General features: G+C 44.0%; 1 protein-coding gene across 3 annotated transcripts in view; it reads right to left on the reverse strand.

Moving 5' to 3' along the window:
• PLA2R1 (phospholipase A2 receptor 1) overlaps positions 1 to 22,787 on the reverse strand; it is a 112,874-nt gene extending 90,087 nt beyond the window's left edge. For 2 of the 3 annotated variants that reach the window (XR_015553205.1, XM_004428276.3), the window contains exons 1-3: positions 22,453 to 22,786; positions 4,072 to 4,455; positions 1,299 to 1,472 (exon numbers count right to left, since the gene is read on the reverse strand). Coding sequence is in view for 2 of the 3 variants with exons in the window: in XM_004428276.3 (XP_004428333.2) it covers positions 1,299 to 1,472; positions 4,072 to 4,455; positions 22,453 to 22,699 (805 nt within the window). In the remaining variant the exon portion in view is untranslated. Of the gene's footprint in view, positions 1 to 1,298; positions 1,473 to 4,071; positions 4,456 to 22,452 lie in introns of all 3 variants that reach the window. The other variant, XM_087435282.1, reaches the window with a different exon arrangement.
• Positions 22,788 to 23,919: the final 1,132 nt, after the last annotated feature.

Consider the following 23,919-nt stretch of genomic DNA (forward strand, 5'->3'; position numbering starts at 1 on the left):
GGGAGGGTCCTAAGTCCTAACACTCTTGGTATTCAGCACTGTGCCTGGCTTATGCTGTTGACAGACAATGAAGAGGAAGGATCATTGATTCAGAAGTGTATGCTGAAAGGGTAAGTTAGGTTTGATGATGCTGATGATGCTGATGGCAATGGCTAATCCTGGTGAATGCTTAACATGTGCCAGGTACCATGATAAGTGCCTTAGATGCATCATCTAAGTGGATCTTCTTAACAACCCTAATAGGTACTGTTATTATCTCCATTTTATGGTGAGGAAACTGAGACACAAGATGTCATCATTGGGAGGAAGTCGTACTCCAATCTTGGTCTGCCTGATTTCAAAGCCCATATTCTCTCTTATTCACTGAGCTCTGCTGGCTCTTAGATTAGAAAACAATTCTAAGATAACTTATAAATCAGATTCTTTGGTATCAATCTCTTCAGTTTGCTTTCGTTTCAAATTTGTTTGTTGTATTTTATCATCTTCGTGGAGGGGAGGTAGGCATGGAGGATGAGGAGATTGTAAAAGCTATACTCTCTGACTCGCAGGAACCAAGGTGAAGGAAAATGAATATAGGAAGTAGAAGGTATATATAAATATTCCCCAATACTTAGGAACCATTGGAAACGTTTTAGCTAAATAAAAATAAAATAAAATAAAATAATAAAGTACTAACTGAAAAAAAAGGTTAGAACATCGCAGCTGTCACTGGACCTTGAAAATCAAGTTAAGAAGAGAAAAAGATTTTGAGGTTGTACCTGGAACTCGAGTACTAAGGAAAGGGAATCAAGATGAAAACTCATCGTCGAGAAATAATGAGGGCAACTGTGATTTTAGAAAGATCATCAAGTGTCTAGCTGATGCCTGGGCTTGACAATGGGCAAGACAAGCGGCCTGGACGTGGAAAAATTAAGGCAGCTCATAAGAGGAAGTGGACTAAAATGATAACTGAGCTTCATACGCGTTCAGGTTTGTTTTGAAGTATTCTGCCCGGAAGCTGGGATTAACGAGATCACAGAGTATTATGATTTGATTCCAGTTAAAGCATCCTTATGCACTGAGCTTAATGAAGAATGGCTAATTAACATCTTTTGAATGTAAGAGAAAAAAGGAATATACATCAGGATTGTCTTTTCAAGGCAAAAACAAACACAAAATCAAAATCTGGATAAATGGAATCAGAGTGCTTATTCAGACTTCAATATATCAATCCCAGTTCTTTTCTTTAGACACAGATAACTTTCTAATCATCCTTGATTCATTCATGACATATGGGGAAGACTAGATTTTATTCTTACTGGGATCTGGGCAAAATCCCCACTTCTCATCTCTTTCATATCGGCTTGTCGTGGCACACCACAGTAAGTCGTCTTCCCGCCCTTCCCGGATACATTCATGATGCCACTGATGGTTATACTGGAAGGGAAACATGCATGGTGTCCCATGGGCATTCCCTTTAATTGTATACAAATCTAGGAGAAAGAAAAGGACAAAATCAAGTAAGTATTATGTCAGCTTTATCATTGGAAACTGTCATATAGGAAATGCATTTTTGTCAACTGAAAACCTGCAATGGGCCAGGCCCTAGCTCTACCACAGCGAATCCTCAGGAACTCACTGTCTAGTGTATGTAAAAGTGCAAGGCTGAGTGCTGGGGTCAGAGGAGGTGCTGATAAATGGTTTGTTTATGTAGTTATCTACTTGTTTATTCACTATGGTGCACGGCTACAGTAGCATACATATATGTGAATGAATGCAAAAGAAAATTAAATGGAGATTTTACGTTAAAATATCTTCCAACCCCCAAATACATCAGCCATCAGCATCTGTACCTCAAGAGTTTTATAGGATTTATTAATGTATTCATTCAACAGATATCTATTGAGCACTTAATGTGCCCAGCACTGGGGATATAATAGTGAACAAACCTTTCATAGGGAGCTCCTGTTCTAGTGGGAGAGAGAAAGAGAAAGCAAATATGCGAGTAAACGTATAATTTCAGGTAGTGATAAGTACCATGATGAAGAACAAAACAGGGTAAGAAGATGGAATGACTGTGTGTGTGTGAGGGGTGGAGGAGCGCTATTTTGTATAGGGTGGTTAGGGAAGGCCTCTCTGAATAAGAAATGGGTGAAGCGAGGGAGCACATCTTCAGAAAGGTGTTGTTCTGGCAGAAGGAACAGTGAATACGAGGGACCTGTGACAAGAACGTGTGTGGGGTGAATGAGGGAGAGCAAGGAGACGCGACGAGGGGGTGGAATCAGGCAAGTACTCTGATCAGATTTCTATTTTTAAAGACTCACTCGGGATGCAGTGTGGTGAACAGAGCCTACACAGGGAGAGGGTGAAATGGGATGACTAGCGGGGAGGCCTCTACAGTAGTGTAGGAGAGACAGGACAGTGCTGAGGTGGCCTGCTGGTTGGCTTTCTCAGAGTATTTCAATAATCGGTCATCCTTGGCCTTAAGCAGGAAACAACAACAACTTTTCACGACTCAACTGGGGCTTTCTATGAAAGGGGATCAGGGCCACCCTCAACTAAGTAAATAGGTCCCAGAGTGAAAGGATGGGCTGTGGAGATTCCCACCCCTTTCCCACAATTAGCAGGGGCTGGACTGAGCTCACATCATTAGCCCCAGAGGTTAGGTATTTCAGGACACATCTTGAGGTTTCAATCCCCTGCCTTCTACTCAGGCTTCCCCTGAAGACATTGTGAGTGTGGTTATAGGGCTAAAAGGTTAGCATTAAACAAAATGTCAAGTTCTTCCTTAGAACTGTAGATTATTCAGAGTGCTGGTTTGTAGCCCTTGCTTTATTGTAGTGAGTCCTGAAAATGGCTTGCTCTTGACTCTGTATCTTTTTACCCATTTCTTTTAGGTACAGGAAAAAGTCCTGCCTTGGATCTTAGGAGTTCCTTGCTCTGCTCCCTAGGACTGGTATAGAGTTCTTAGAAAGATATGCTCTTATTAAGGCAAGCCTCTACAGAGCACGATGAGGGCAGGGACCACATCTATCTTGTTGGTCTTTGTACATCAAACGCCTGGCATTGTGCCTGAGAAACAGTCAGGGCCCAATAAATGTGTGATAGATGATGAACGGATGGATGAAGGAATGAAGATAGCTGCAAAACAAAACTTGACAAAAGGTTTGCGGTTTCAGAGTTTAACTATGCTGCTTTCTTTCTTTTACTGGTTTTTTTTTTTTCTGTTTAAAAATGCCAGGGCAGGCCCAGTGCGTAATGGTTAAGTTCGTGTACTCTGCTTTGGCGGCCTAGGGTTTGAGGATTCGGACCCCAGGTGTGGACCTACACACTGTTCATCAAGCCATGCTGTGGTGGCGTCCCATATACAAAAATAGAGGAAGACTGGCATGGATGTTAGCTCAGGGACAATCTTCCTCAAGCAAAAAGAGGAAGACTGGCAACAGATGTTAGCTGAGGGCTGATCTTCCTCACCAAAAGAAAAAAAAAAAAGAAGCCAAATATTACAGAACTATGCAAAAGGAAAGCACCCCTTCCTCCCCAAAACCACGCTGTCTCACTCCCTGGCACACACTAAATAACCCCTGAAAATAGTCTGTCTTTAAATGCCTTGTAACAACATGGCCATCACATGGATGCCAGCCGGGCATTAGGAGGCATGGAGGTGTCCTCCACACACGCTCCATACACGGGACTGAGTTTTCACAATAAGAGAAATGGTGGCAAGAGAGGTTCTTAATATTTGTCCTGACAAGTCTTTACCTTCAAAGATCTTTTCCTTCCACCTTCATTGTCTCTCCCCCTCTTGTCCTCCTGTTCTTTCTCCTCCTTTCCATTGATTCCCAAAGTTAAGTGTTTTCTCTTTAGATTCTGAGAAGTTCTGCTTCTTTAGAAGAATTTAGCAAGTACATTCCAAGACTCTGGTAATGCTTCACAATAAGTGAGTAAGCAACTAAAATGTATTTAGCAGAAGTCCCTTGAGGTTCCGGATGCTGTGTACTTCTTTCATATAATATATTTTACAAATCTTTACTTATGGGCATCTTTCTAAATATATCATTTCAGGAGTACTCTGGTTTAAATTTTTCTTACCTTTGTGCAGATATTCACAAATGCCTCCATTGCCTGACATGTAGGAAATCCACTTATGAAGATATTTCCGTGAGGCCACGAGCGTGTTGTCAGGGTCCACTTGGACCATGTACTGGAGCGGGCCGCTGATCATCTTCCTGTTACAGTGCCATCTCAAGGAAACGACGGTGGAATCACACTCATATAAGCTTAATGGCTGCTCTGGATTAGATAAATTCAGGCCCAGGCAACTGCCGCCTCCTATGTTAAAGAGGCGGTGGTTTGAAACCCATTTCCACAGCATGTACTTGCTCGGCTGTTTGCAGTTCTCCAGGGTCAGTACAGATTTGCCGGCTTGAATGCATTTCTTGAGGCTCTCACTTTGGATAACGAATATTCCTTTACCTGAAACAGGAAAATAGGAGATATGGTATGGAATTTCCACATAGAATTAACCAGTGTCAAAGGATCCCAGTGTGCATGTCTAAGCTGTGATATGTCATAGTCGACAGCCATTTTGAACAGATCTGGAGTTGATGGGTGTGGTCCACCAGGAGGGCTTTATTTGCACAAAACAGAAGCATAAATGGACTTCTTGGATCTAATGGGATACCTCTGATCGAAGACCTGCATCTTAGGTATCGATCCACTCAGGAATGGTACTAACAAAGAAGGAGCTTGTCACAACTGGATAGAGAGCAGGGATTGGTCATGATATTCAGAGTTAGAGGGGAGGGACATTGGGTGCCCAGAGGTATGGTGACACTTTGGTTTTCTTCAGACAAGTGCCTGAATGTTAAGAACATGGCAGCTGAATTAAGAGCCACTGGAAAAAAAATTTATACTATCAAATTCCTGTGGAAAATGCAAAGGATAGAAGTGAAGTGCTGCTTTGTGTCTTGATACAAGATGTGATGCTGTGATGCTGGTGAGAAACAATGCTTCTACCTGCCTGCTACCCAACTTTACCTCACGTTGCTGGCCTGGAAGGCGCCTATTACACAACAGTTATGAACTTGTCCTCCCACAGGTTTTTCGAAGGTGGAAATCATGTCAAAATTCTTTAGTCTAAGCACGGAGTGTACTGAGCACATGGCAGAAGTTCAGTAAATGCTTGATGTTGATTAAACACTCTGGCAGCAGCTGCTTGGGTCTATAGTTGCTGAAGTTGCTCGCCTCAGAAGGTCTGGTCAGGTCCAAGAGCTCTTCTGTTCTCTCATTAGCTAGGCTCTCCTCTTATATTTTACTTCTTGTCCATTCTTCAAAAGTCTGAAGGGACATTTAAGGCTTCCTTAAAATGGCTGCACTCTAGGTCAAGTCGTGTTGTGTGGTAGGGGCACAGCAGGGACAGGCAGAGGCCTAGAGATTCAGAACAGTGCAGAACAAGCCTCCTCACATATTGGTGCATAAGAACAATGCTTCATTTTGGTAAAAGTTCTTTTCTTTCCCCCCGAAGTTACTCGGGCTGAGAAGAACTGATTTACGGTAACCAAAATCACTTAAGACACTGTTAAAAAAAGATTGTCAATGTATTAATGAAAACTGTACTTCATTTAACAATTGAAAACCATACTTATAACTATATATTTGAGGAGTTGAATTAGTTGTCATAAAATTGCTTTGATCACCATACATCAGAGCAAAACAGAAGGGAGTGTGTGTTGGGGGGAGGAGAGAATGAATAGTTTAAGGGAGATTTCATTTAGATCAAGAAATTTATTTTCCTAATGAAGCCCATGTCCGTATGCTTATTAGTAATAGTCATTCAAGATCAAATCTACCATTAGCCAATGAGATGTGGACTTTGATATTCAACCTCCTCTCCAACTCTCCTTTTTGTGACTGGGTAGAATGTTAACCTTAATTTCTATTGTAATCTACTAATTACTTTCTAGCTAGACCAGAGTTCCATTAATTTTTCACTAAAGGATAATTATTTTACCCCAATTATTCTATAGTTTTGCATCTATCTAATATATATGTTCAAGTATATCCAACTCTGCAACTTACTGGCTGGACCTCAGCCCTCTGGGCTTCAGTTTATACACTAAGATAGGTGAGTAGACTACTTGGCTAGTGGTTGAGAGCTCTGGAATCAGGCAGACCTGCCAAAGACTGGCTTTGTAGCTTTGGGCAAATTTCTTGATCTCTGTGAGCCTCGCCTTTCCTCTTTGAACTGGGACTGTGGATGATACTGACCTCATGGGGATGCTGAGTATTCCATTAAATAGGCCATGCAAAGCACACTACGCCCCACCTTGGCAAGGGAAGGCCTCAGTAAATGTGAGTTGTTGTTATTATTATCCCTCTGGCTTCCTGATTCTTGATCTGTAGATCCAGCTGTACACCTGATTGAACACCTGTAGAGTGCTAATTTGAGCACACCCCACAGACTTCTCTTCTATCATTAGCACAAAAGCTCATTTTTACTTTAGCTTCTGCAGCACACAAAAGCTTTTTAGTTTTAAACAATTCTGAAATACCACGCTACCACCTTTGATGGAGGAAACAAGATAACAACAACAAGATAACACAATCCTTGTCTCATTTGTTCAGATATATGTGTAATTATGAATTATGAGTCTTCATCGGTTCATCTTCCACACTAGCTACCTGTAAAGTCTATACTGTAGCTCTCTGATAGGAAAGAAAAATACATGATGTTGATAAGTAGTGTATGGATGGGTGAATGGGTGGTCTGTGAGTAAGTGTACATGAAAATTATATATCACTAAAGTTTGGGGTGAATAAACAATGTTTTTAAACATCCAAATTATTAAGTGTTAAGAGAAAAGGAGTGATAGAATCAGAACTTCTGAAGTCACATCAGTGATCATAAAAATACCTTTCCAAAGCAGAAGATATTAGACAGACTCAATCCCACACTGCTCAGCTGTGGGGTGCTATTCGATTTCCATGCCCAGCTGCCTTTAGAATGTAGCTTTGGATAAGTTCTTCAGAATGCATCATAAACAAGTAGCTCTGGCTTACCAATAACAATAAACATGCCATCTTCAAAACTGTACTATGTTGTACTCAGCTAAAAAGTGGCCCAATCCCATTTTTCCATTAAGCTATTATAGAATCTGGTCCTAGCACCATTAATCTCCATAAATTCACTGAAGAGAAAACAATTATTTTCAAATAGACTATGAGGAGACCCAATATAGGTACCAATATTCTGATTATTATTATACACATATGGGCTGTCTGTAACAAAAACATAATGTGAAAATAAGCCACCAATCCTTAGTGTCAGTAGTCAGATTTCAAAAGGGATGAAAATCAAATGTAAGAAGAATCGAGATTGATTATATCCGTCAAGGATATCAGTTCTGCTTGAACACTGATTAAGTGATTAATGAAGTACTGCCAGAATTACTAAATCTCTTTGCAGTAAAATGTTATTGTACTTTCCTTCATAATTATAAGTTTAGGAGGAGACAAGACTTGATTTACTAGAAGTAACTTATAAGTTAATTTTCATCGTTTTTTTTTTTTTTTGGTGAGGAAGACCAGCCCTGAGCTAACATCCAATGCCAACCCTCCTCTTTTTTTTTGCTGAGGAAGACTGGCCCTGGACTAACCTCCCTGCCCATCTTCCTCTACTTTATATGGGACGCCGCCACAGCATGGCTTAACAAGCGGTGCGTGGGTGCGCGTCCAGGATCCGAACCGGGGAAACCTGGACCGCTGCAGCGGAGCACGGGCACTTAACCGCTTGCACCACAGGGCCAGCCCCCATCATCTTTTTTTTTTTTGAGTAAAATTCATGGAAGACAGTGGCTTTACTTTCTTCTTCTGAGTTCCTTTTAGGAGGAGATCAGTTTAGACCCATCCTGTGGCCCCACAGGATAATATGTACTTTTCTAAGGAATAGGAGGAGAATGCTTCCTTGATTAAGTGTTGAATTTAAGGTTCGGGAGTCTTTTCATGACTGCATTCCTTGCAGTCTTGACTTCATTCATTCAACAAGCATTCACTGGGTGCTGACTATGTGGTAGGCACTGTGTAGGGGGCTAAAGATAGAAAGAGGAATTATTTGCTTAAATATCTGTCCCTTAAAACTATATCTATTTGTTCTGGAATCATGGGCATTCTCCTAGTTAATGAAAGAAGGGAGTTTCATCAGTTCCAAAGAAAACATTATAACTGCACTTAAAATAAGCCCTTAAAAACAAGTGATGAAAAATAAGGAAAAAGAAAGTAGACCAGAATTTAAAAGACTCAACTGGATCCTCGACTGATGTCACGTGTGAGGTGGACATGACTGCTCACTGTCATAGGACCTTTCTGCGTGCACAGTGTGTGTGTGTGTACGCACGTACTTGCCCATTTTGCAGGGAGGAGATAGCCAAACAGTTCTGGAAGGAATATGGACATGGCAGAGGAGACTAACCTTACCCCTTAACCCAGAATCACCAACTTCAGAGTGGGATGGGTCTGTAAAGCTCATTTAATTGAATCATTCTTTTACATCTTTTTTCTAAATCCATTTTGTCTTAGAAATTTTATACCCATATACTCAGGGAAGACCACATAGATCTAGGTCTAGCTTTATTTACATACATTCCTTTATAACCTAGAAAGAAGAAAATGAACTGGCATAGTTTGATGCCCAAGAATTTGAAGTAGGAGACTTGAAATTTCAAACAAACATTTATTGAGTACCTAACATGGAGTATGGTAGGAACCCTGCAGATAGAAGGATATATACGTCACAGTGTTTGCCCCCAAGGACCTGATGGTCTCCCCGGGAGTATATCATGAAATGTACAGAAAGAACTATCACTTATTGCCAAAATATATTTTGACATAAGAGGTATAAGCACAATGAGGTGGAAGCCAGGGGTGGAAGGGGTCAGTTTGACCTAGAAGATCAGAGAAATCAACCTCTCTCTCTCTCTCTCTTGCACACACACACACACACACACATACACACACACACACACATTTTCATTCAGCAAACATTTATTAGGGACCTAATATTTGTTACACATGGAGGTCCATTGGTGAACTAGACCAGCATGAATGCCTGTCCACCCTTGTTACAGAGAGTTCAGGAAGGTGGAGGAGATCTATAGATAGAGAGGTGAAAGATTGGTTAAGGGTCGTTCTGGGAAGAGCGAATGTCACCAAAGCTCAGATGTGATAAAAATAATCAGCTCTAGGGTGACGAGAGCCTAGCTATGTAAAAGAGTTTGGTGGTTGTAGAATATGAAGTTGAAAAGAAGTAGTTTGGGGTCATTTTATGAAGAACTTGAATTTTATTCAAAAATTTGTATATTATTCTTCAGATGAAAGGGAGCTTTTGGAACAAGAGAGGGAGTGACTGAGGCTGTGGTGTGGAAGATGAATTGGGATGGCGAATCATTGAACAAAAACATTTATTGAGCACTTACTGTGTGACCAGCATTGTTTTAGGAGCTGAGAATATAGCTATGAAGGCAAATGTCCCAGTTCCCGGCCTGGAGGAGTTCTCATTTAGGTGGGATGAGACGGTCCATGGATGGAACACAGAACAGTCTGGAGACTATTGCCATGATCTGGCAAGGGAGACAGATTTCAACTGGTGGTGATGAGAAAGGAGAGGAGGGAATGGTTAGACTCCAGTCACTAGAGAGAGAATTCAAAGGGGGAAGAAATGACAGGATTTGGTGATTGATAGAATGTGAGGATTCTGGAAAAAGTAATTGCAATGACTTGTTTTCTGGCGTCAGGTATTCAACTGGCTGTCAGATGCCTGCCAATTCCTACAATACCATGAGGTTGGAGTTTAAAGCCTGGGGCTACTCTTACAGTTTGATCCGTTTGTTTGAACAATGCCAACTGGGGGTACCTGTAGGAATTTTCTCTTCAGGCCCTCCCACATCACTTTCATCACCGCTTCTGATCACCTCCACCCGCCTTTTGGTACTCCCTTCTGCTTTAAACTGTTCTTCTCTTAGAACTAGCTGAAGGTTTGAAGTGTTAAGTGAATAAGATGGTTTGAAGTGTTAAGCCTGGGTGAGGTTTTTATACTTTTAACAAAAAACACTCGAAACAAACAGTAAAACAACAATTCCTAAAGAAATACTCTTTTTATAGTGGATTTTAGGCCAGCTGGATTTAGGCCTGCTGGATTTTAGGCTTTCTGGTATTCAAGAAATTACACCATAATGCTGGCCACCTAACCCAACACACATTTTATAGTCGGCCTCTGTGCTGCTCCATGCTAAGGGAACTGGAAGGAAAAGTTCAAATGCACGGTTCACGTCAAGTGCAATATTTAAGAAAAGCTATTAGGAAACCACAGCTTTCCAACTGCAATCCAATTTCAATCTCCTACCCCACTCCCCTGGGTTTAAACCTCTTCCACTCTGTCCACCCACACAGCTGGGCACTTCCTGCCCCGTATCATCTCATATCTGTTAAATTCCTTGCTGTTCTGACAGTATTTCAATCTCAGCACGGAAGGGGTCCGGGAGGTAGTGGGGAGGGCATCTCTGTCCCGCAACCGATCTGAAGGTGAGCAGCTTCTCTTTTGAGATGGATTGACCTTTTCCAGCTACACAAATTTGGGTTTGTTCCGTCCAGTGAATAATAGATTCAGATGTGATTGTGTTCCTTACTTAGATAACTCTGTAGCAGGAAGGGATGTTGTAAGCGGCTGAATCAAGTCCCGTTCATGGCTGAATGATGCAGAAAGTCTGGAAGCTTAATATGCCTTTCCAATCCAATAAGCAAGGGATTTCTGAAGCTTGTAGCCTGCAGCATGTGTGCCGTACTTGAAAGAACAGACTCAACAGTACAACGTGAAAAGTGTGCCTGCCCTCCCTGGCCCTCTCTGCATGCATCTTTGCATTTTATCCCAGATTATGTGAGATTTGGTGTTTGTCTCTTGACAATCTGGCAGCACCTAAAAAGCCTGTGGCTTCCTATCAATTGCCTTCTATTAATCAACTAAAAAGTTGAGTACATTAAAAAATCTCTCCTCGTCCTGTCTCAGAACTTCCTCCTCTTTCCCTGCCCTCGCATTGTCCTTGACTTTGGGCCTTCTTCATTTTCCCGCAGCTTCTGAACCTGGATAATCACCACCTCCACAGGCCCGTGGGACCCCTCTTGTTAAATCTTTTTACATGTTCTCATCCCCTTTCTCTCTAATCTCCCCAAATCTTCGCTCCAAGTTCCATGAGGCATACAAAACTCTTTCTCACATGCAGGAAAAATGAAACCCAGCTTAATCACCTCCACCAGGCTTCAGTTTGGTGAGGATTCAAATTGCCTGTTACCCACCCCTGTGTGAAGTGAGTTAACCCTTTCAGAATGTCCTTTGCACTCCCTGCCATTCTCATTCCCTGCCCTGTCCCTCCCTCCCTCTCTCTCTTTCTCATTTAGCAGGAGCTTGCAGAATCTTACCAAAGAATTTTTAAATGAAGCTGAAAACACTTTTCTTCCTTTTAGCTCTTCGTCTATTCCTCCGTCAATTTCTCTTTATTTAACTCGAAAGTATCTAACAGATATTTTGATTTCAATAATGTCACAATAATGAGCTTTCAATAATGAGCTATCCATCTTAACTGCTTTGAGAATACATCCATTAAAAAAATACATTTACTTCAGTGGCAGGTAGAAATTACAGCAAAAAGAAAACCAACTTTTAATGGTAGATATGTTGTTAGACCGTGTATTACAGTCGTGTATCGCTTAACCACGAGGGTACATTTTGAGAAATGTGTTGTTAGGCAATTTCATTGTTGTGCGAACATCATAGAGAGTGCTTACACAAACCTAGTTGGTACAGCCTACTACACACCTAAGCTATATGGTACTAATCTTATGGGACCACTATTGTATATGCAGTGCGTTGTTGACCAAAATGTCATTATGTAGTGCATGACTGTAGTTTGCTAGGGCTGCCATAACATAGTACAATATTGCGTTTTTTATGAATTGAAGGTTTGTGGCAACCCTGCATCGAGCAAGTCGATCAGCACCATTTTCGAACAGCATTTGCTCTCTTCCTTCTCTGTGTCACATTTTGGTAATTCTTGCAATATTTCAAACTTTTTATTTATTATTATATTTGTTCTGATGATCTATGATGTTACTTTTATAATTGTTTTGAGATGCCATGAACTGCACCCATAAACGATGGCAAACTTAATCGATAAATGTTGTGTGTGTTCTGACTGCTCCATTGACTGGCTGTTCCCTGTCTCTCTCCCGCTCCTTGGCTTATCCCCGAGACATAAAAATATTGAAATAAGGCCAGTTAATAACCCTACAATGGCCTCTAAGTGTTCAAGTGAAAGGAAAAGTCGCACATCTCTCACTTTAAATCAAAAGCTAGAAATGATTAAGCTTAGTGAGGAAGGCATGTCAAAAGCCAAGATAGGCCAAAAGCTAGGCCTCTTGTGCCAAACAGTTAGCAAAGTTGTGAATGCAAAGGAAAAGTTCTTGAAAGAAATTAAAAGTGCTACTCCAGTCAACACACAAATGATAAGAAAGCAAAACAGCCTTATTGCTGATATAGAGAAAGTTTTAGTGGTCTGGATAGAAGATCAAATCAGCCACAACATTCCCTTAAGCCAAAGCCTAATCCACAGCAAGGCCCTAAATCCCTTCAATTCTATGAAGGCTGAGAGAGGTGAGGAAGCTGCAGAAGCAAAGTTTAAAGCTAGCAGAGCTTGGTTCATGAGGTTTAAGGAAAGAAGCTGTCTCCCTAACATAAAAGTGCAAGATGAAGCAGCAAGTGCTGACGTAGAAGCTGCAGCAAGTTATCCAGAAGATCTAGCTAAGATGATTCATGCAGGTGGATACACCAAACAACAGATTTTCAATGTAGATAAAACAGCCTTATATTGGAAGAAAATGGCATCTAGCTAGAGAGGAGAAGTCAATGCCTGGCTTCAAAGCTTCAAAGAATAGACTGACTCTCTTGTTAGGGGCTAATGCAGCTGGTGACTTTAAGTTGAAGCCAGTGCTCATTTACCATTCTGAAAATCTTAGGGCCCTTAAGAATTATGCTAAATCTACTCTGCCTGTGCTCTATAAATAGAACAACAAAGCCTGGAAGACTGCACATCTGTTTATGACATGGTTTACTGAATATCTTAAGTAATTTCTGCTGCTCAGAAAAAAAGATTCCTTTCAAAATATTACTGCTCATTAATAATGCACCTGGTCACCCAAGAGCTCTGATGGAAACATGCAATGAGATTAATGTTGTTTTCATGCCGGCTAATACAACATCCATTCTGAAGCCCATGGATCAAAGAATAATTTCGACTTTCAAGTCTTATTATTTAAGAAATACATTTCATAAGGCTATAGCTGCCATAGATAGTGATTCCTCTGATGGATCTGGGCAAAATAAATGGAAAACCTTAGGGAAAGGATTCACCATTGAAGATGCCATAAGAACATTTGTGATTCACGGGAAGAGGTCAAAATACCAACATTGACAGGAGTTTGGAAGAAGTTGATTCCAACCCTCATGGATGACTTTGAAGGGTTCAAGACTTCAGTGGAGGAAGTAACTGCGAAATGTGGTGGAAATAGCAAGAGATCTAGAATTAGAAGTGCAGCTTGAAGATCTGACTGAATTGCCCCAATCTCATAATAAAACTTGAACAGATGAGGAATTGCCTCTCATGGATGAGCAAAGAAAGTAGTTTCTTGAGATGGAATCTACTCTTGGTGAAGATGCTGTGAAGACTGCTGAAATGACAACAAAGGATTTAGTATATTACATAAATTTGGTTGATAAAACGGCGGGAGGGTTTGAGAGGATTGTTCCAATTTTGAAAGAAGTTCTACTGTGGGTAAGATGCTATCAAACAGCATCACACGCTACAGAGAAATCGTTTGTGAAAGGAAGAATCAATCGACACAGCAAGCTTCATTGTTGTCTTATTTTAAGAAATTGCCGCAGCCACCCCAACCTTCAGCTACCACCACCCTGATCAATCAGCAGCCATCATCATCGAGGCAAAACCCTCTGCCAGCAAAAAGATTACAATTTGCTGAAGGCTCAGATGATGGTTAGCATTTTTTAGCAATAAAGTATTTTTTATTTAAGGTATGTACATTGTTTTTTTAGACATAATGCTAAGGCACACTTAATAGACCAAAGTATAGTGTAAACATAACTTTTACATGCCCTGGGAAACCAAAAAATTCTTGTAACTTGCTTTACTGTGATATTCATTTTATTGCAGTGGTCTGGAACTGAACTCACAATATCTCTGAGGTATGCCTGTGCTACCACAAACTGAGTGGCTTAAACAACAGAAATTTATTGTCTCACAGATCTAGAGGTTGCAAGTCAAAAATCAAGGTGTCAGCAGGCTTGGCTCCTTTGGAGGGCTGTGAGAGAAGGATCTATACCAGGCCTCTCCTTGGCTTGCAGATGGCCGTCTTCTCCCTGTGTCTCTTCATATCATCTACTCTCTGTGCATATTTCTGTGTCCAAATTTCCCCTTCTTATGAGGACATCAGTCATATTAAATCAGGGCCCACCTTAATCAACTCATTGTAACTTAATTACCTCTGTAAAGACCCTATCTCCAAATAAGGTCTCATTCTTGGTATTGGAGGGTTAGGACTTCAACATATAAATTTTGAGGGGGACTCAATTCAACCCATAACAGCCCCTATGCTTTTTATTCAGGCTGGCTACCTAATTTGCAGGACCCAGAGTAAAATAAAAATGTGAGGCCCTGGTTGGGGCAGGGAAGTCAAGTCAATCTCCATTTCCCAGGGGCCAAGAGGGATTGCAACCCCCGAGTCGGAAAGTGCTGGTAACACACTACCTGGATTGGGATTAGGAGATATGTTCTCACTCATTCCCTGTCGAACATGCAGTGGTGCTGCCAGCCCAGCGGGGTCAGCTACTGCCCAACTTTGCTCCAGACGCCACTGGCTGTCCACTCGCAGGCCCTGGGCCTCCAGTCCCCTAACCCCAATGCAACCTGCTTGCCATGGTGGGTGGAGAGCACGAGTGGGGAGGAGAGGCTGAGAACCCAAACAAGAGAGGTGGGGAGGTGACACCAGGTGGGACTGAGCTTGAGCCAAAGTTCCAAGCCCCTGGCTCATGCTTCATTGTCCCATGGGACTTATGCCCAATGCACAAATTCAAAGATTAAAATTATTGAGAATTCCAAGACCCCAAAGCATAGAGCATTAAATCTTAAGTTTGAGGCCCTGCTGAACATGAGGCCCTGTGTGACCACATTAGTCACATGCCCACGAAGCCCACTCTGTTCTTATTTGAACAAGGCTAACACTATGGAAGAAAGACTTTGGCAGACTACAGAGCACTTCTTTTAGGGTAGAACTGCTCGAAGCTAAAGAGGATCTGTCTTGGTTTCCCCATCTGCACAATGGGTTTATAGAATCATAGGATCCTGTTAAGGATTACCTCAGTCACTATGGTCACTTTATATATGTTAATAAGAGAAAAGCAAATCTTAAACTTGAACATGGACAGTGCAAACTAAGACAACAATGTTCATAGTTAGATAATCACTTTGAATTTCCTGTTTATATTTTCATAATCGAAAAGGAAAGCTCTCAAGAAAAGCATGCCAAAAGCCAGAAATAGTAAAACTTTCTCATCAGCATATTTCTTTGGAACTGTGGTAGTCTGGAAAATGTCATAAATTAAAAAGTTATGTGGTCACACATGAAAGCAGAAGCCTCTTGTCTGTTTTGTTTAGCTCTGTATCACAGAACACAATTTCTAGAAATTCGAATAATATTCCTCCATTTTTCTTGAGTGGCTTTATAAAACATTTTTCCCTAAATGACTTAATATGGTGTTTATAAGATGTTCTTTTGTTTGTTTCTTTTGTGAACTATAATATTACTTTTCACTCTGATCAATTCAAAAAAATATAATTTATGTTCCTAGCTTTGTATTAGAACATCTCTTAAAAGGCTTTCAAGGATAATTTCTGAAAGAACATGGAAGCACGGGTCTACAAATGTCTCAAACATATGACTTTGATAGGTCATGTGAGGATTCATTGCATAGGGATGAGTTCAGAATAGGCAAAACAAAGGAATCACTTCTTCAGAAAACCCGATATAAATAAGCAAATTGTTAGGGCAATGAAGGGGAGCTGAGGGGACAACAGCTCTCTGTGTGGTTCACCCTGTGTGGTCACTGGTTTGGAACCCGCATTGTGTGGTATCAGTTACTGAGACAACCAACAATAGGAAAAGAGGTTAGGAGCTTAGTGAGAAAGATGAAAAGGTCCAGAAATACTAGAAATCTATGCTGACTCCCAAAGGCTTGTGAGGAAAGGAGCCAGTCAGAAAAGCTGGGATGAGAGAGTCTGAAATGGAAGAGATTCTGAGAGACGATGGACAGAGACGGGAGAAAGGGAGGCAGATGGCGGCCAGGAAGGGCAGCTAGACCAGTATCTGCTCACGCTTTTACTTAAATTCCAAATCTCCAGATTAGGAGAATGGCTCATTGTCCAAGAGCGCAGGAATTGCCTAGAACAATTAAAAAAAATCAAGAACTTTGCACATTTCTGCTTTATGAAAATATTCATTCCTACATGTGGAAGTACTGGCTTGGAAAAGCAAGAGTTGCAGAGAACAAGAGGCTGGCCTCCTGTTCCTCCTGCCACGAAATCAAGTCACATGCTCCCATCAAACAGTGGGACACAGAATGAACTATTTTGTGGGGTCACAAGGCTATCCAGGGGTCCTTTGCATTAGTGCTCGAATGCCTGGTTTGAATCCCCACTCTACAAGTTCCTATGGTGCAAGTTAACTTAACACTTCATCTGTAAATGAAGGGTATGTATTACTAGCACCTACCTGACTGTGGTGAGGATTCAGTATGTTAATGCATGTAAAACGGCACAGAGTAACCACTATCCAAGTGTTAGACACTATTAGGAGCAGCAGAGAGTGGCATTTTTACCTTTGTATTAGAAATGGAAGCTGTGGGGGAAATCTCAGAGTAATGACTTCTCCCCACTGCTGTCTCCAGGTGGTGGCTGTCTTCACTCTTTTTCAGAAACCTTTCCAAAGGGGTACCCTTTCTTCCCTTCCTCCACACTCGGGTGCACTGCCCTGCACCCCTTCCTCAGATTCACTATGTGATACCAGCACATAGTGTGAGGTCCTCTCTACCTCAGAGACTTTAACTTCCACACAGATGACCCAACACCCTGACCCAGTGTTTTCTCCACCACAGGTTGTGGCTCATTAACAGGACATGAAATCAATTTAGTGTGTCATGACCAGCACTACAAAACAAAATAGAATGGCGCAGAGTAGAAGGGAGCAGCACATCATATTAGGTAAGGGTATTTTTTAATGAAACTTTTGTTCCAGACACACATGTCTGTACTACTCTGGACTCGCAGCTCCTCAACCTCCTTTGCTCCGAGGACCGTCTTTCACCTGTTCTCCACTTTGGTGATCACTCCTACAACCATATCTTTGATCTGGTCACTACCAAGAATGGATCTACCTCCAAAACTTATTTCCATTGTATAATTACTACCCCTCCTATTCTGTCATTTCTCGCATCTCCTAATTTTCACTGCTTATTATTTTTAATTTTCTTCAGTTTTAACCCATATTTCTTGAATCCAAACTTTCTGCTCCTTACTATTCCTACTGGGACTGACAGCTCAGGTCATCAGCGTCTTTCTTCATGCACAATTGCTTTAACCTTCCAGATGGTCTCTTTGCAACCCTCCAGAATTAACCTCTTCAAGTCCCAAACTGACCACAGTATTCCTAAACTTAAAAGTGTGACCTGATTCCCCTTTGTCAAAACTCATGAGGCTCTTCTCAGCTGTACCCAATTCACCCAACCAGAATTTTTTTCCGTAAGCAGAGTGCCTCTAACTAAACTCTCTTTCATTTCCTCATCTCTCGCATGCTCCCAGATATAGACATGTCACAGCTTCTTGTCCTGCCATGACCCTATTCTGGAGATTTACTCCATCCACAGCCCCTGATGGGGCAGCATACCTGTGTACACCTCTCGCCCCTACCATGGCCTACTAGCCATGGGAAGGCCTCTGATTCAAGGGCAGAGCACAGGGACTGGCCAGCATGCTGTGAATAGTGTGGCCAGATTCATCTCCTAGGAAATTATGAGACTCTTCCAAGGAAGCTGTGGGAGCTACATATGAAAGGCCGTGCAAGTGCAGAAGAAACCAGTCCACAGAAAGAGAACCAAACAGGGAACACCATGCAGCCCCTGAGAAATAGAAACAGAGGAAGTAGTTGCTTCATTCCAGTGGCCAGTTCTCAGTTCTCAGTTCTCAGGAGGCCTGGTTGCACAGGACAACCTGTCCTTGGGTCCCTTTGAGATCCTGGTACCTTTACATCCAGCCCCACATTTTCCTGAGTGACCTTCAGTGGCCCTCTTTCTTCCATTCAAAAGAGCCCAGACTAGAACTTTCAGTCCGTTGAACTACTGTTGCCCAACACGTGATTTTGTGCTTGGCACACATTCCATGTCTTCCCGGAATGCTCTATCCCCTTTTTCCGTGTGGAAACTACCTACTTATCCTTCAGGAAAACAAATGCCCTTTCATGAGTCCCCAGCCCCTCAGGCCAGTCCCTCCTCTGCATCCCTTTAGCGCTTTGCTCATTCCTTTTTATCATAACATCTACCGCACTGTTTTGAAATTGTTTGTGTTTCTGTTTCTGTTTCTGGACTCTCAGCCTCTTGGGGACAGTATTGTGTCCTGCTCATATTTTTATCTCCCCACTCTGGGGGTGAGTAGCAGATTCTGTTGGTTCCCTACCCACTGCATGTACTCTGGGGGTCACTCACCTGAGACAGTTCCCATATACTCCACTGACTTTCTGTGTCCCCCTGCCTGGCAGTGCTCCTCGCAGGCCAGGGGAAGCTTCCATCAAGGAGGAGGTCAGGGGGTGGGGGCTGTGAGCACCTGCACTTCCTGCCCCTCAGCGTGCCCGCTGTGTTCTCCCCAGTCCCTCAGGGGGGCCGTATGAAACTGAGCCCCTATTGCCTGTAAGAGCTTTCTTTCTTCCCTTCCCTGTCTCATTTCCTCACTCCCTCACTGTGCCTTCTAGAATCACCTCCCAAATAAACTACTTGCACCCAAATAAATACATGTCTCAGCGACTGCTTTTGAGTGAACCCAAACCAAGACAGGGAGATAAAGCACACAGTGTTCGACAGATAGTGAATGAGCAGCGGAGACCTCCCGCGCCTCACTCCTGCTCCCATTGGCACGGGACGCCAGGAGACATGCCCACCCCCCTACCCCCGGCTCACTTTCTTCTCCCCAGGTAGGACCCCACGGTGAAGCACTTTGACCTCCCGCTCATCGGCACCCTCACCTCCCTTGGTCACTGCCCATTCAGAAGGGCCGACCCCGACCGTCCCCAAGGACGGATACAGTGTTGGGCTCCCTCCACTGCTGCCGCTGGGAAGAGGAATGCTGTGGAGGAAACTCTCCTACTATGCCAGTTGGGGCCATTTCACATTTATAATGCTCAGCCCTCAATGTAGCTTCAAAATTTTTTCACTTGCCCCCAGGTCATTTCCTTTAGCCACTTCCACAGAGCCTATGCCCACCTCTCCCCAGGATGCCCACTCCCTTCCGCATTCTCTCCCCTGCCCTCCCAGTATTGGGGGTACTTGAGTGAGAGAAGTTATCAAGTTTCAGCACTTGCTAGAAGAAGAGCTGAGATACCAGAACCACAATGAGGCCCCTTGGTATATAGCCAACTAGAGGTAGGAGACAGGCTACAGAGATGCCAAGTACAGTGTCGTGTGCAGTGCAAGAAATAATTTCTAGAGGGCTATCAACCTGCCAGAATGGTCTGGACTGGCCAGAGGAAGAGGGCACTGTGGTGATAGCGAAACAAAAGGACAACACTTGGGTAAGTACTATTATTAGCTCCATTTTTACATATGAGGAAACTTAGGCACAGAAAGTTTAAGTAACTTGCCCAAGGTCACACAGCTTGTAAATGGTAGAGCCAGGATTTGAACCCAGACAGTCTGGCTCCAGAGCCCGTGAACTTAACTACTACATGACACTGCATTTACTGATCTTTCGACACAAAATTATTGATAAATGATTAAAAAGTCAGCACAATGCCACCCATTATCTGCTTCCCAAGGCTGGGATGCTTATAATACATATCAGATCATTCATAATACATATCAAATAATACATATCAAACAATTCAGAGGAAAAATACTATATGTATAATCTGCCTTGCATTATTACATATCCCTTATTAGTGGATATGAAACTGAAATGGGTTCATATTTTCTCCTGGTTGCTCTGTGGATGCAAAAGGATCTGTGGATCATGGCTAAAGGCAAGTCAACGTGCTATAGCAAACACAATGGTAAACTGAGGCACCCAAAAACATGGCTAAACAAACCACGGCTGTACCTCAGCTTCCACATCTGAAAAACAGATGGCTGGAGTAGAGAGGATCTCAGGTCCCTTCCAACGCTAATATTTTGTTTTTCCATCTTCGTATAGATAGGAAAAACTTGATTTCAAGCCCATCTAGATTATGCTTGAAATTCCACCGATGTGGGTGATTGCAGTCAGAGACGGGGGCCTGTGTGAGGACTGGTACCTTCAATGCCACATAATCTCCCTGCTCTTGAGAACATCAGCAGCAGCATTTTCATATCTGAAAATCTCTGTGCCTACTATGTTAAATGCCCTCAGATTTGCAAACTGTCACCTGGAGTGCACAAGAGGTCGCAGATGGTTCTAACTTCAGAGTGTCCTTGTCTACTAAAAGGAAGGCACTGATTAGAAACTATTTCAGGCCAGGATTTGGGTCTGCTACATATAGTAGGGATTAGTCCATCAGCGCTAACCCTGGCTCAGAGGATAACAAGCACATTCTCTCTGTGCGGCTCGGTTCCAGCTTCTGTCCAGCTGCTGTGTTCTAGAGACCTGGTGCTCAGGCAAAGCCCACATTTTAAAATGTAAAGGAAAAAGCACTGTCCGGTAAACTCTTAGTGGAGACGGATCACATCATGGGGTCAGCGGTGCATCCACAGGAGCATTTTTATTGAACTCACCGAGAAGGTAAGAGATCTCTGACCTCGGCCGCTTTAGAATAAGAATTACTCACCCCATCCCTGAGAAAGCCTTCTGGGAGTGCTAGAGAATACCGTCCAGAAAAGACTACCTCAAAAATGTATACATAATATGTTGAGAAGGAAAAAAAGTGAACACAGACACGGATCACGCCTGGCTTCACCCCTTCCCTCCTAACTTAGTCCCAAGGGCAGAGAGGACGCAGGCTGTCTGGGGGCTCCTCCCGGTCCATTTAACTTCTCCCTACCTCCCTCCTCCCTTCATAAACGGGCTTCCACGTTTGGACACTGGCTTCTTTTCCTCAGAGGCGGCCCATGCAGTTATTCAAGAATGTGAGTCCCCGCAGGACAACCTCTCCTCAGGTTTCTTCACATGTCTCTTGATGAGTCTTACGTGCAGTTTGTTGTTATTAGTGCCCTGGAGTCGATTCGGAGTCCTAGCCAGCCTGTGCGCACGCAGCACAGCGGAAGCCTGCCTGCCCTTTGCTCCATCCTCGCACCTTCCTGCGCTCCAGCAGACAGCGCTCCACTGCTGTTCACCAAGTTTTTGTGGCCAACTTTTTCGGAAGTGGTAGTAGGTGCTCAATAAACGTTTGGTGAATTGATTCGTGTGTGCACGTGTGTGTTGCGGGGGGTAACTTGGAAGGCACTTTCGCTCGCTGGCGTGCCACGTGCCTTACAAACGACCTCCTTTACTCTTCGTGGTCTGTGGATATCACAGACACCATTTTTCCGAAGAGAGAAACTGACCAGCAAAGAGGGTAACTTGCTCCGGCTCACACAGCTCATGCGGGCCACAGGGGCTCCTCTCCCGCATTTAGTCTGCGAGGCGTTAATAGAGAGGAGAAAGAAGGGGCGGGGGGAAAGGCCTGGCTTGGGGCCACTCTGCAGGTGGTGGCGCACACCTGGAGAGCTTGCTTTGGGAGGGGACGAAATGGGACATCTTTGATTGCCATTATTTATCCGAAAGATAGTCCCCTCAAATAACTCTCCGGAGTTTACATTTTGAAACGTCTCTTACCCTCCTACGCCCGCTTGTCCCGGGTCAGAGCCGAGTCAAGTTGCCTGCGAGCCCAGGCCCCGCCCCTCGCCGCGCTCCGGGTAGAAGCCGGGAGGATGCGGGGCAGGAGGAGGGGGTGCAGGCCTGTCCGGATGCAGGACCGGCCCATCCTCAGGGCTTTCTCGGGACTACAGAGACGCGGCCACCATATAAACTCGGCCGTCCTCGCTGCCCTCGCCCGCCCCCAGCGTCGCCCCTTGCTCCTCTCCTTGACCACCCCCGCCCCCGAGGTGCCGATCTGATCCCTCCGTCCAGCCCGGGGGACACTCACCCTGCCACTCGAGGACCCGCTCGGGGGTAGGCGCCGCCGCCGCGCTCTTGGCGCAGCCCCGCGGCGCCGCCAGCAGCAGCAGCAGCAGCGACGGCAGCAGAAGCATCGCTAACCACTGGACTCCCCCGGCGCCCCGGGTCCTGCCAGCAGGGGCCAGCGCTGCAGCCCGAGCGCGCTGCTCTGCGGTGCGGTAGGCGGGACCGCAGCCTCCACCGCGCTCCACCCCTCCCGGGGCCTCGCCTCCCATGCGCCCCGGAGACCCACTCCGTCACCCCTGTCTCCACAGTGTGCGGACACTCGGGGCTCTGGGCTGGGAGACCGGGAAGTCGCAGAGGTTTTCCCCGCCCCACCCACTCCGGCTTGGAAAAGAAGGAGGAAGAGGGGGTGGACCATCTGCCCATCCCAGAAATTCCTGCCTTTGGGGTGGGGAGGGAGGAGGGGTGAGGCTGCCCAGTGCATGCTCCTCCTGCTTCCAGCCTCCTCTCTCTTTCCTGGGGGAGGCCGAAGAGGAGTTGAGAGTGAGCTGAGTCGAGAATCTCCGGGACAGGAAGTCTGACATCTGGGTTTGCAAACCTCCCAGATTCTGGTAAACACTGCGGGTTTGGCAGCAGGCAGTTTAGTCAACCGAGCTGCTCCGTGAACCCAGGAGTTTTGGGAGCGCTCTGGACCTCCTCTCTTCTGCAATGTGGACCCCTAGAGATGCCTCGGATGCGCCCGGGTGTGCACCCTCCTCACTCCAGAGTACCCGGAAGGTTCTTCCATTGTTGAGCTCCTTTCCTCTCCTTGGATCCCCTAACCCAGCAAAATAGCTGGATTATCTCCCTTTGTAGCTGAGAAAACTTATCTCGAAAGGCAAAGTGATTTGCTCTAGGTTACTCCTTAATCTAGCAAAAGTTACTCCCTAAACTAGTAACTCCTGACTAGAATGTGGTCCTTCTAACTGTAGTCTTTCAAATAACCAGCAGAACACTAGAAACATTTATTATTCATAAGAACAGGCTGATATAAGACCTTTCCTAAATAGCACCTTGACATTAGTCATTAGAACACAAGAGGAGGGAAGAAAGCAAAAGAGAACTTTACAAAAAAGAGGAAGGTGGTGGGATCTTGGAGGACCCTGCCTTTCTCAGCTGCGTATTGGCTAAGACCAAACCAACATTTCTGAGTAACACTGTCTGCTATAGACTGAATTGTGTCTCCCTCCTCCAACTCATATGTTGAAGCCCTAACCCCCAGCGTGATTATATTTGGAGATAGGGCTCTTAAGAGTTAAGATTAACTGAAGTTGTAAGGGTAGGGTCCTAGACAGGATCGGTGGCGGTATAAGGAGGAGAGGAGAGAGAGATCTCACCACCCGCAGGCCCTGAGGACAGCCCGTATGAGGACACAGCGAGAAGGTGGCCATCTGCAAGCCAGGAAGAGAGCCCTTATCAAAAACTAAAACCTGCGGGCCCTTGATCTTAGATT

Source organism: Ceratotherium simum, chromosome 9 (genome assembly GCF_057802395.1).
Source record: "Ceratotherium simum simum isolate JZ-2026a chromosome 9, ASM5780239v1, whole genome shotgun sequence".
NCBI classification, from domain to species: Eukaryota; Metazoa; Chordata; class Mammalia; order Perissodactyla; family Rhinocerotidae; genus Ceratotherium; species Ceratotherium simum.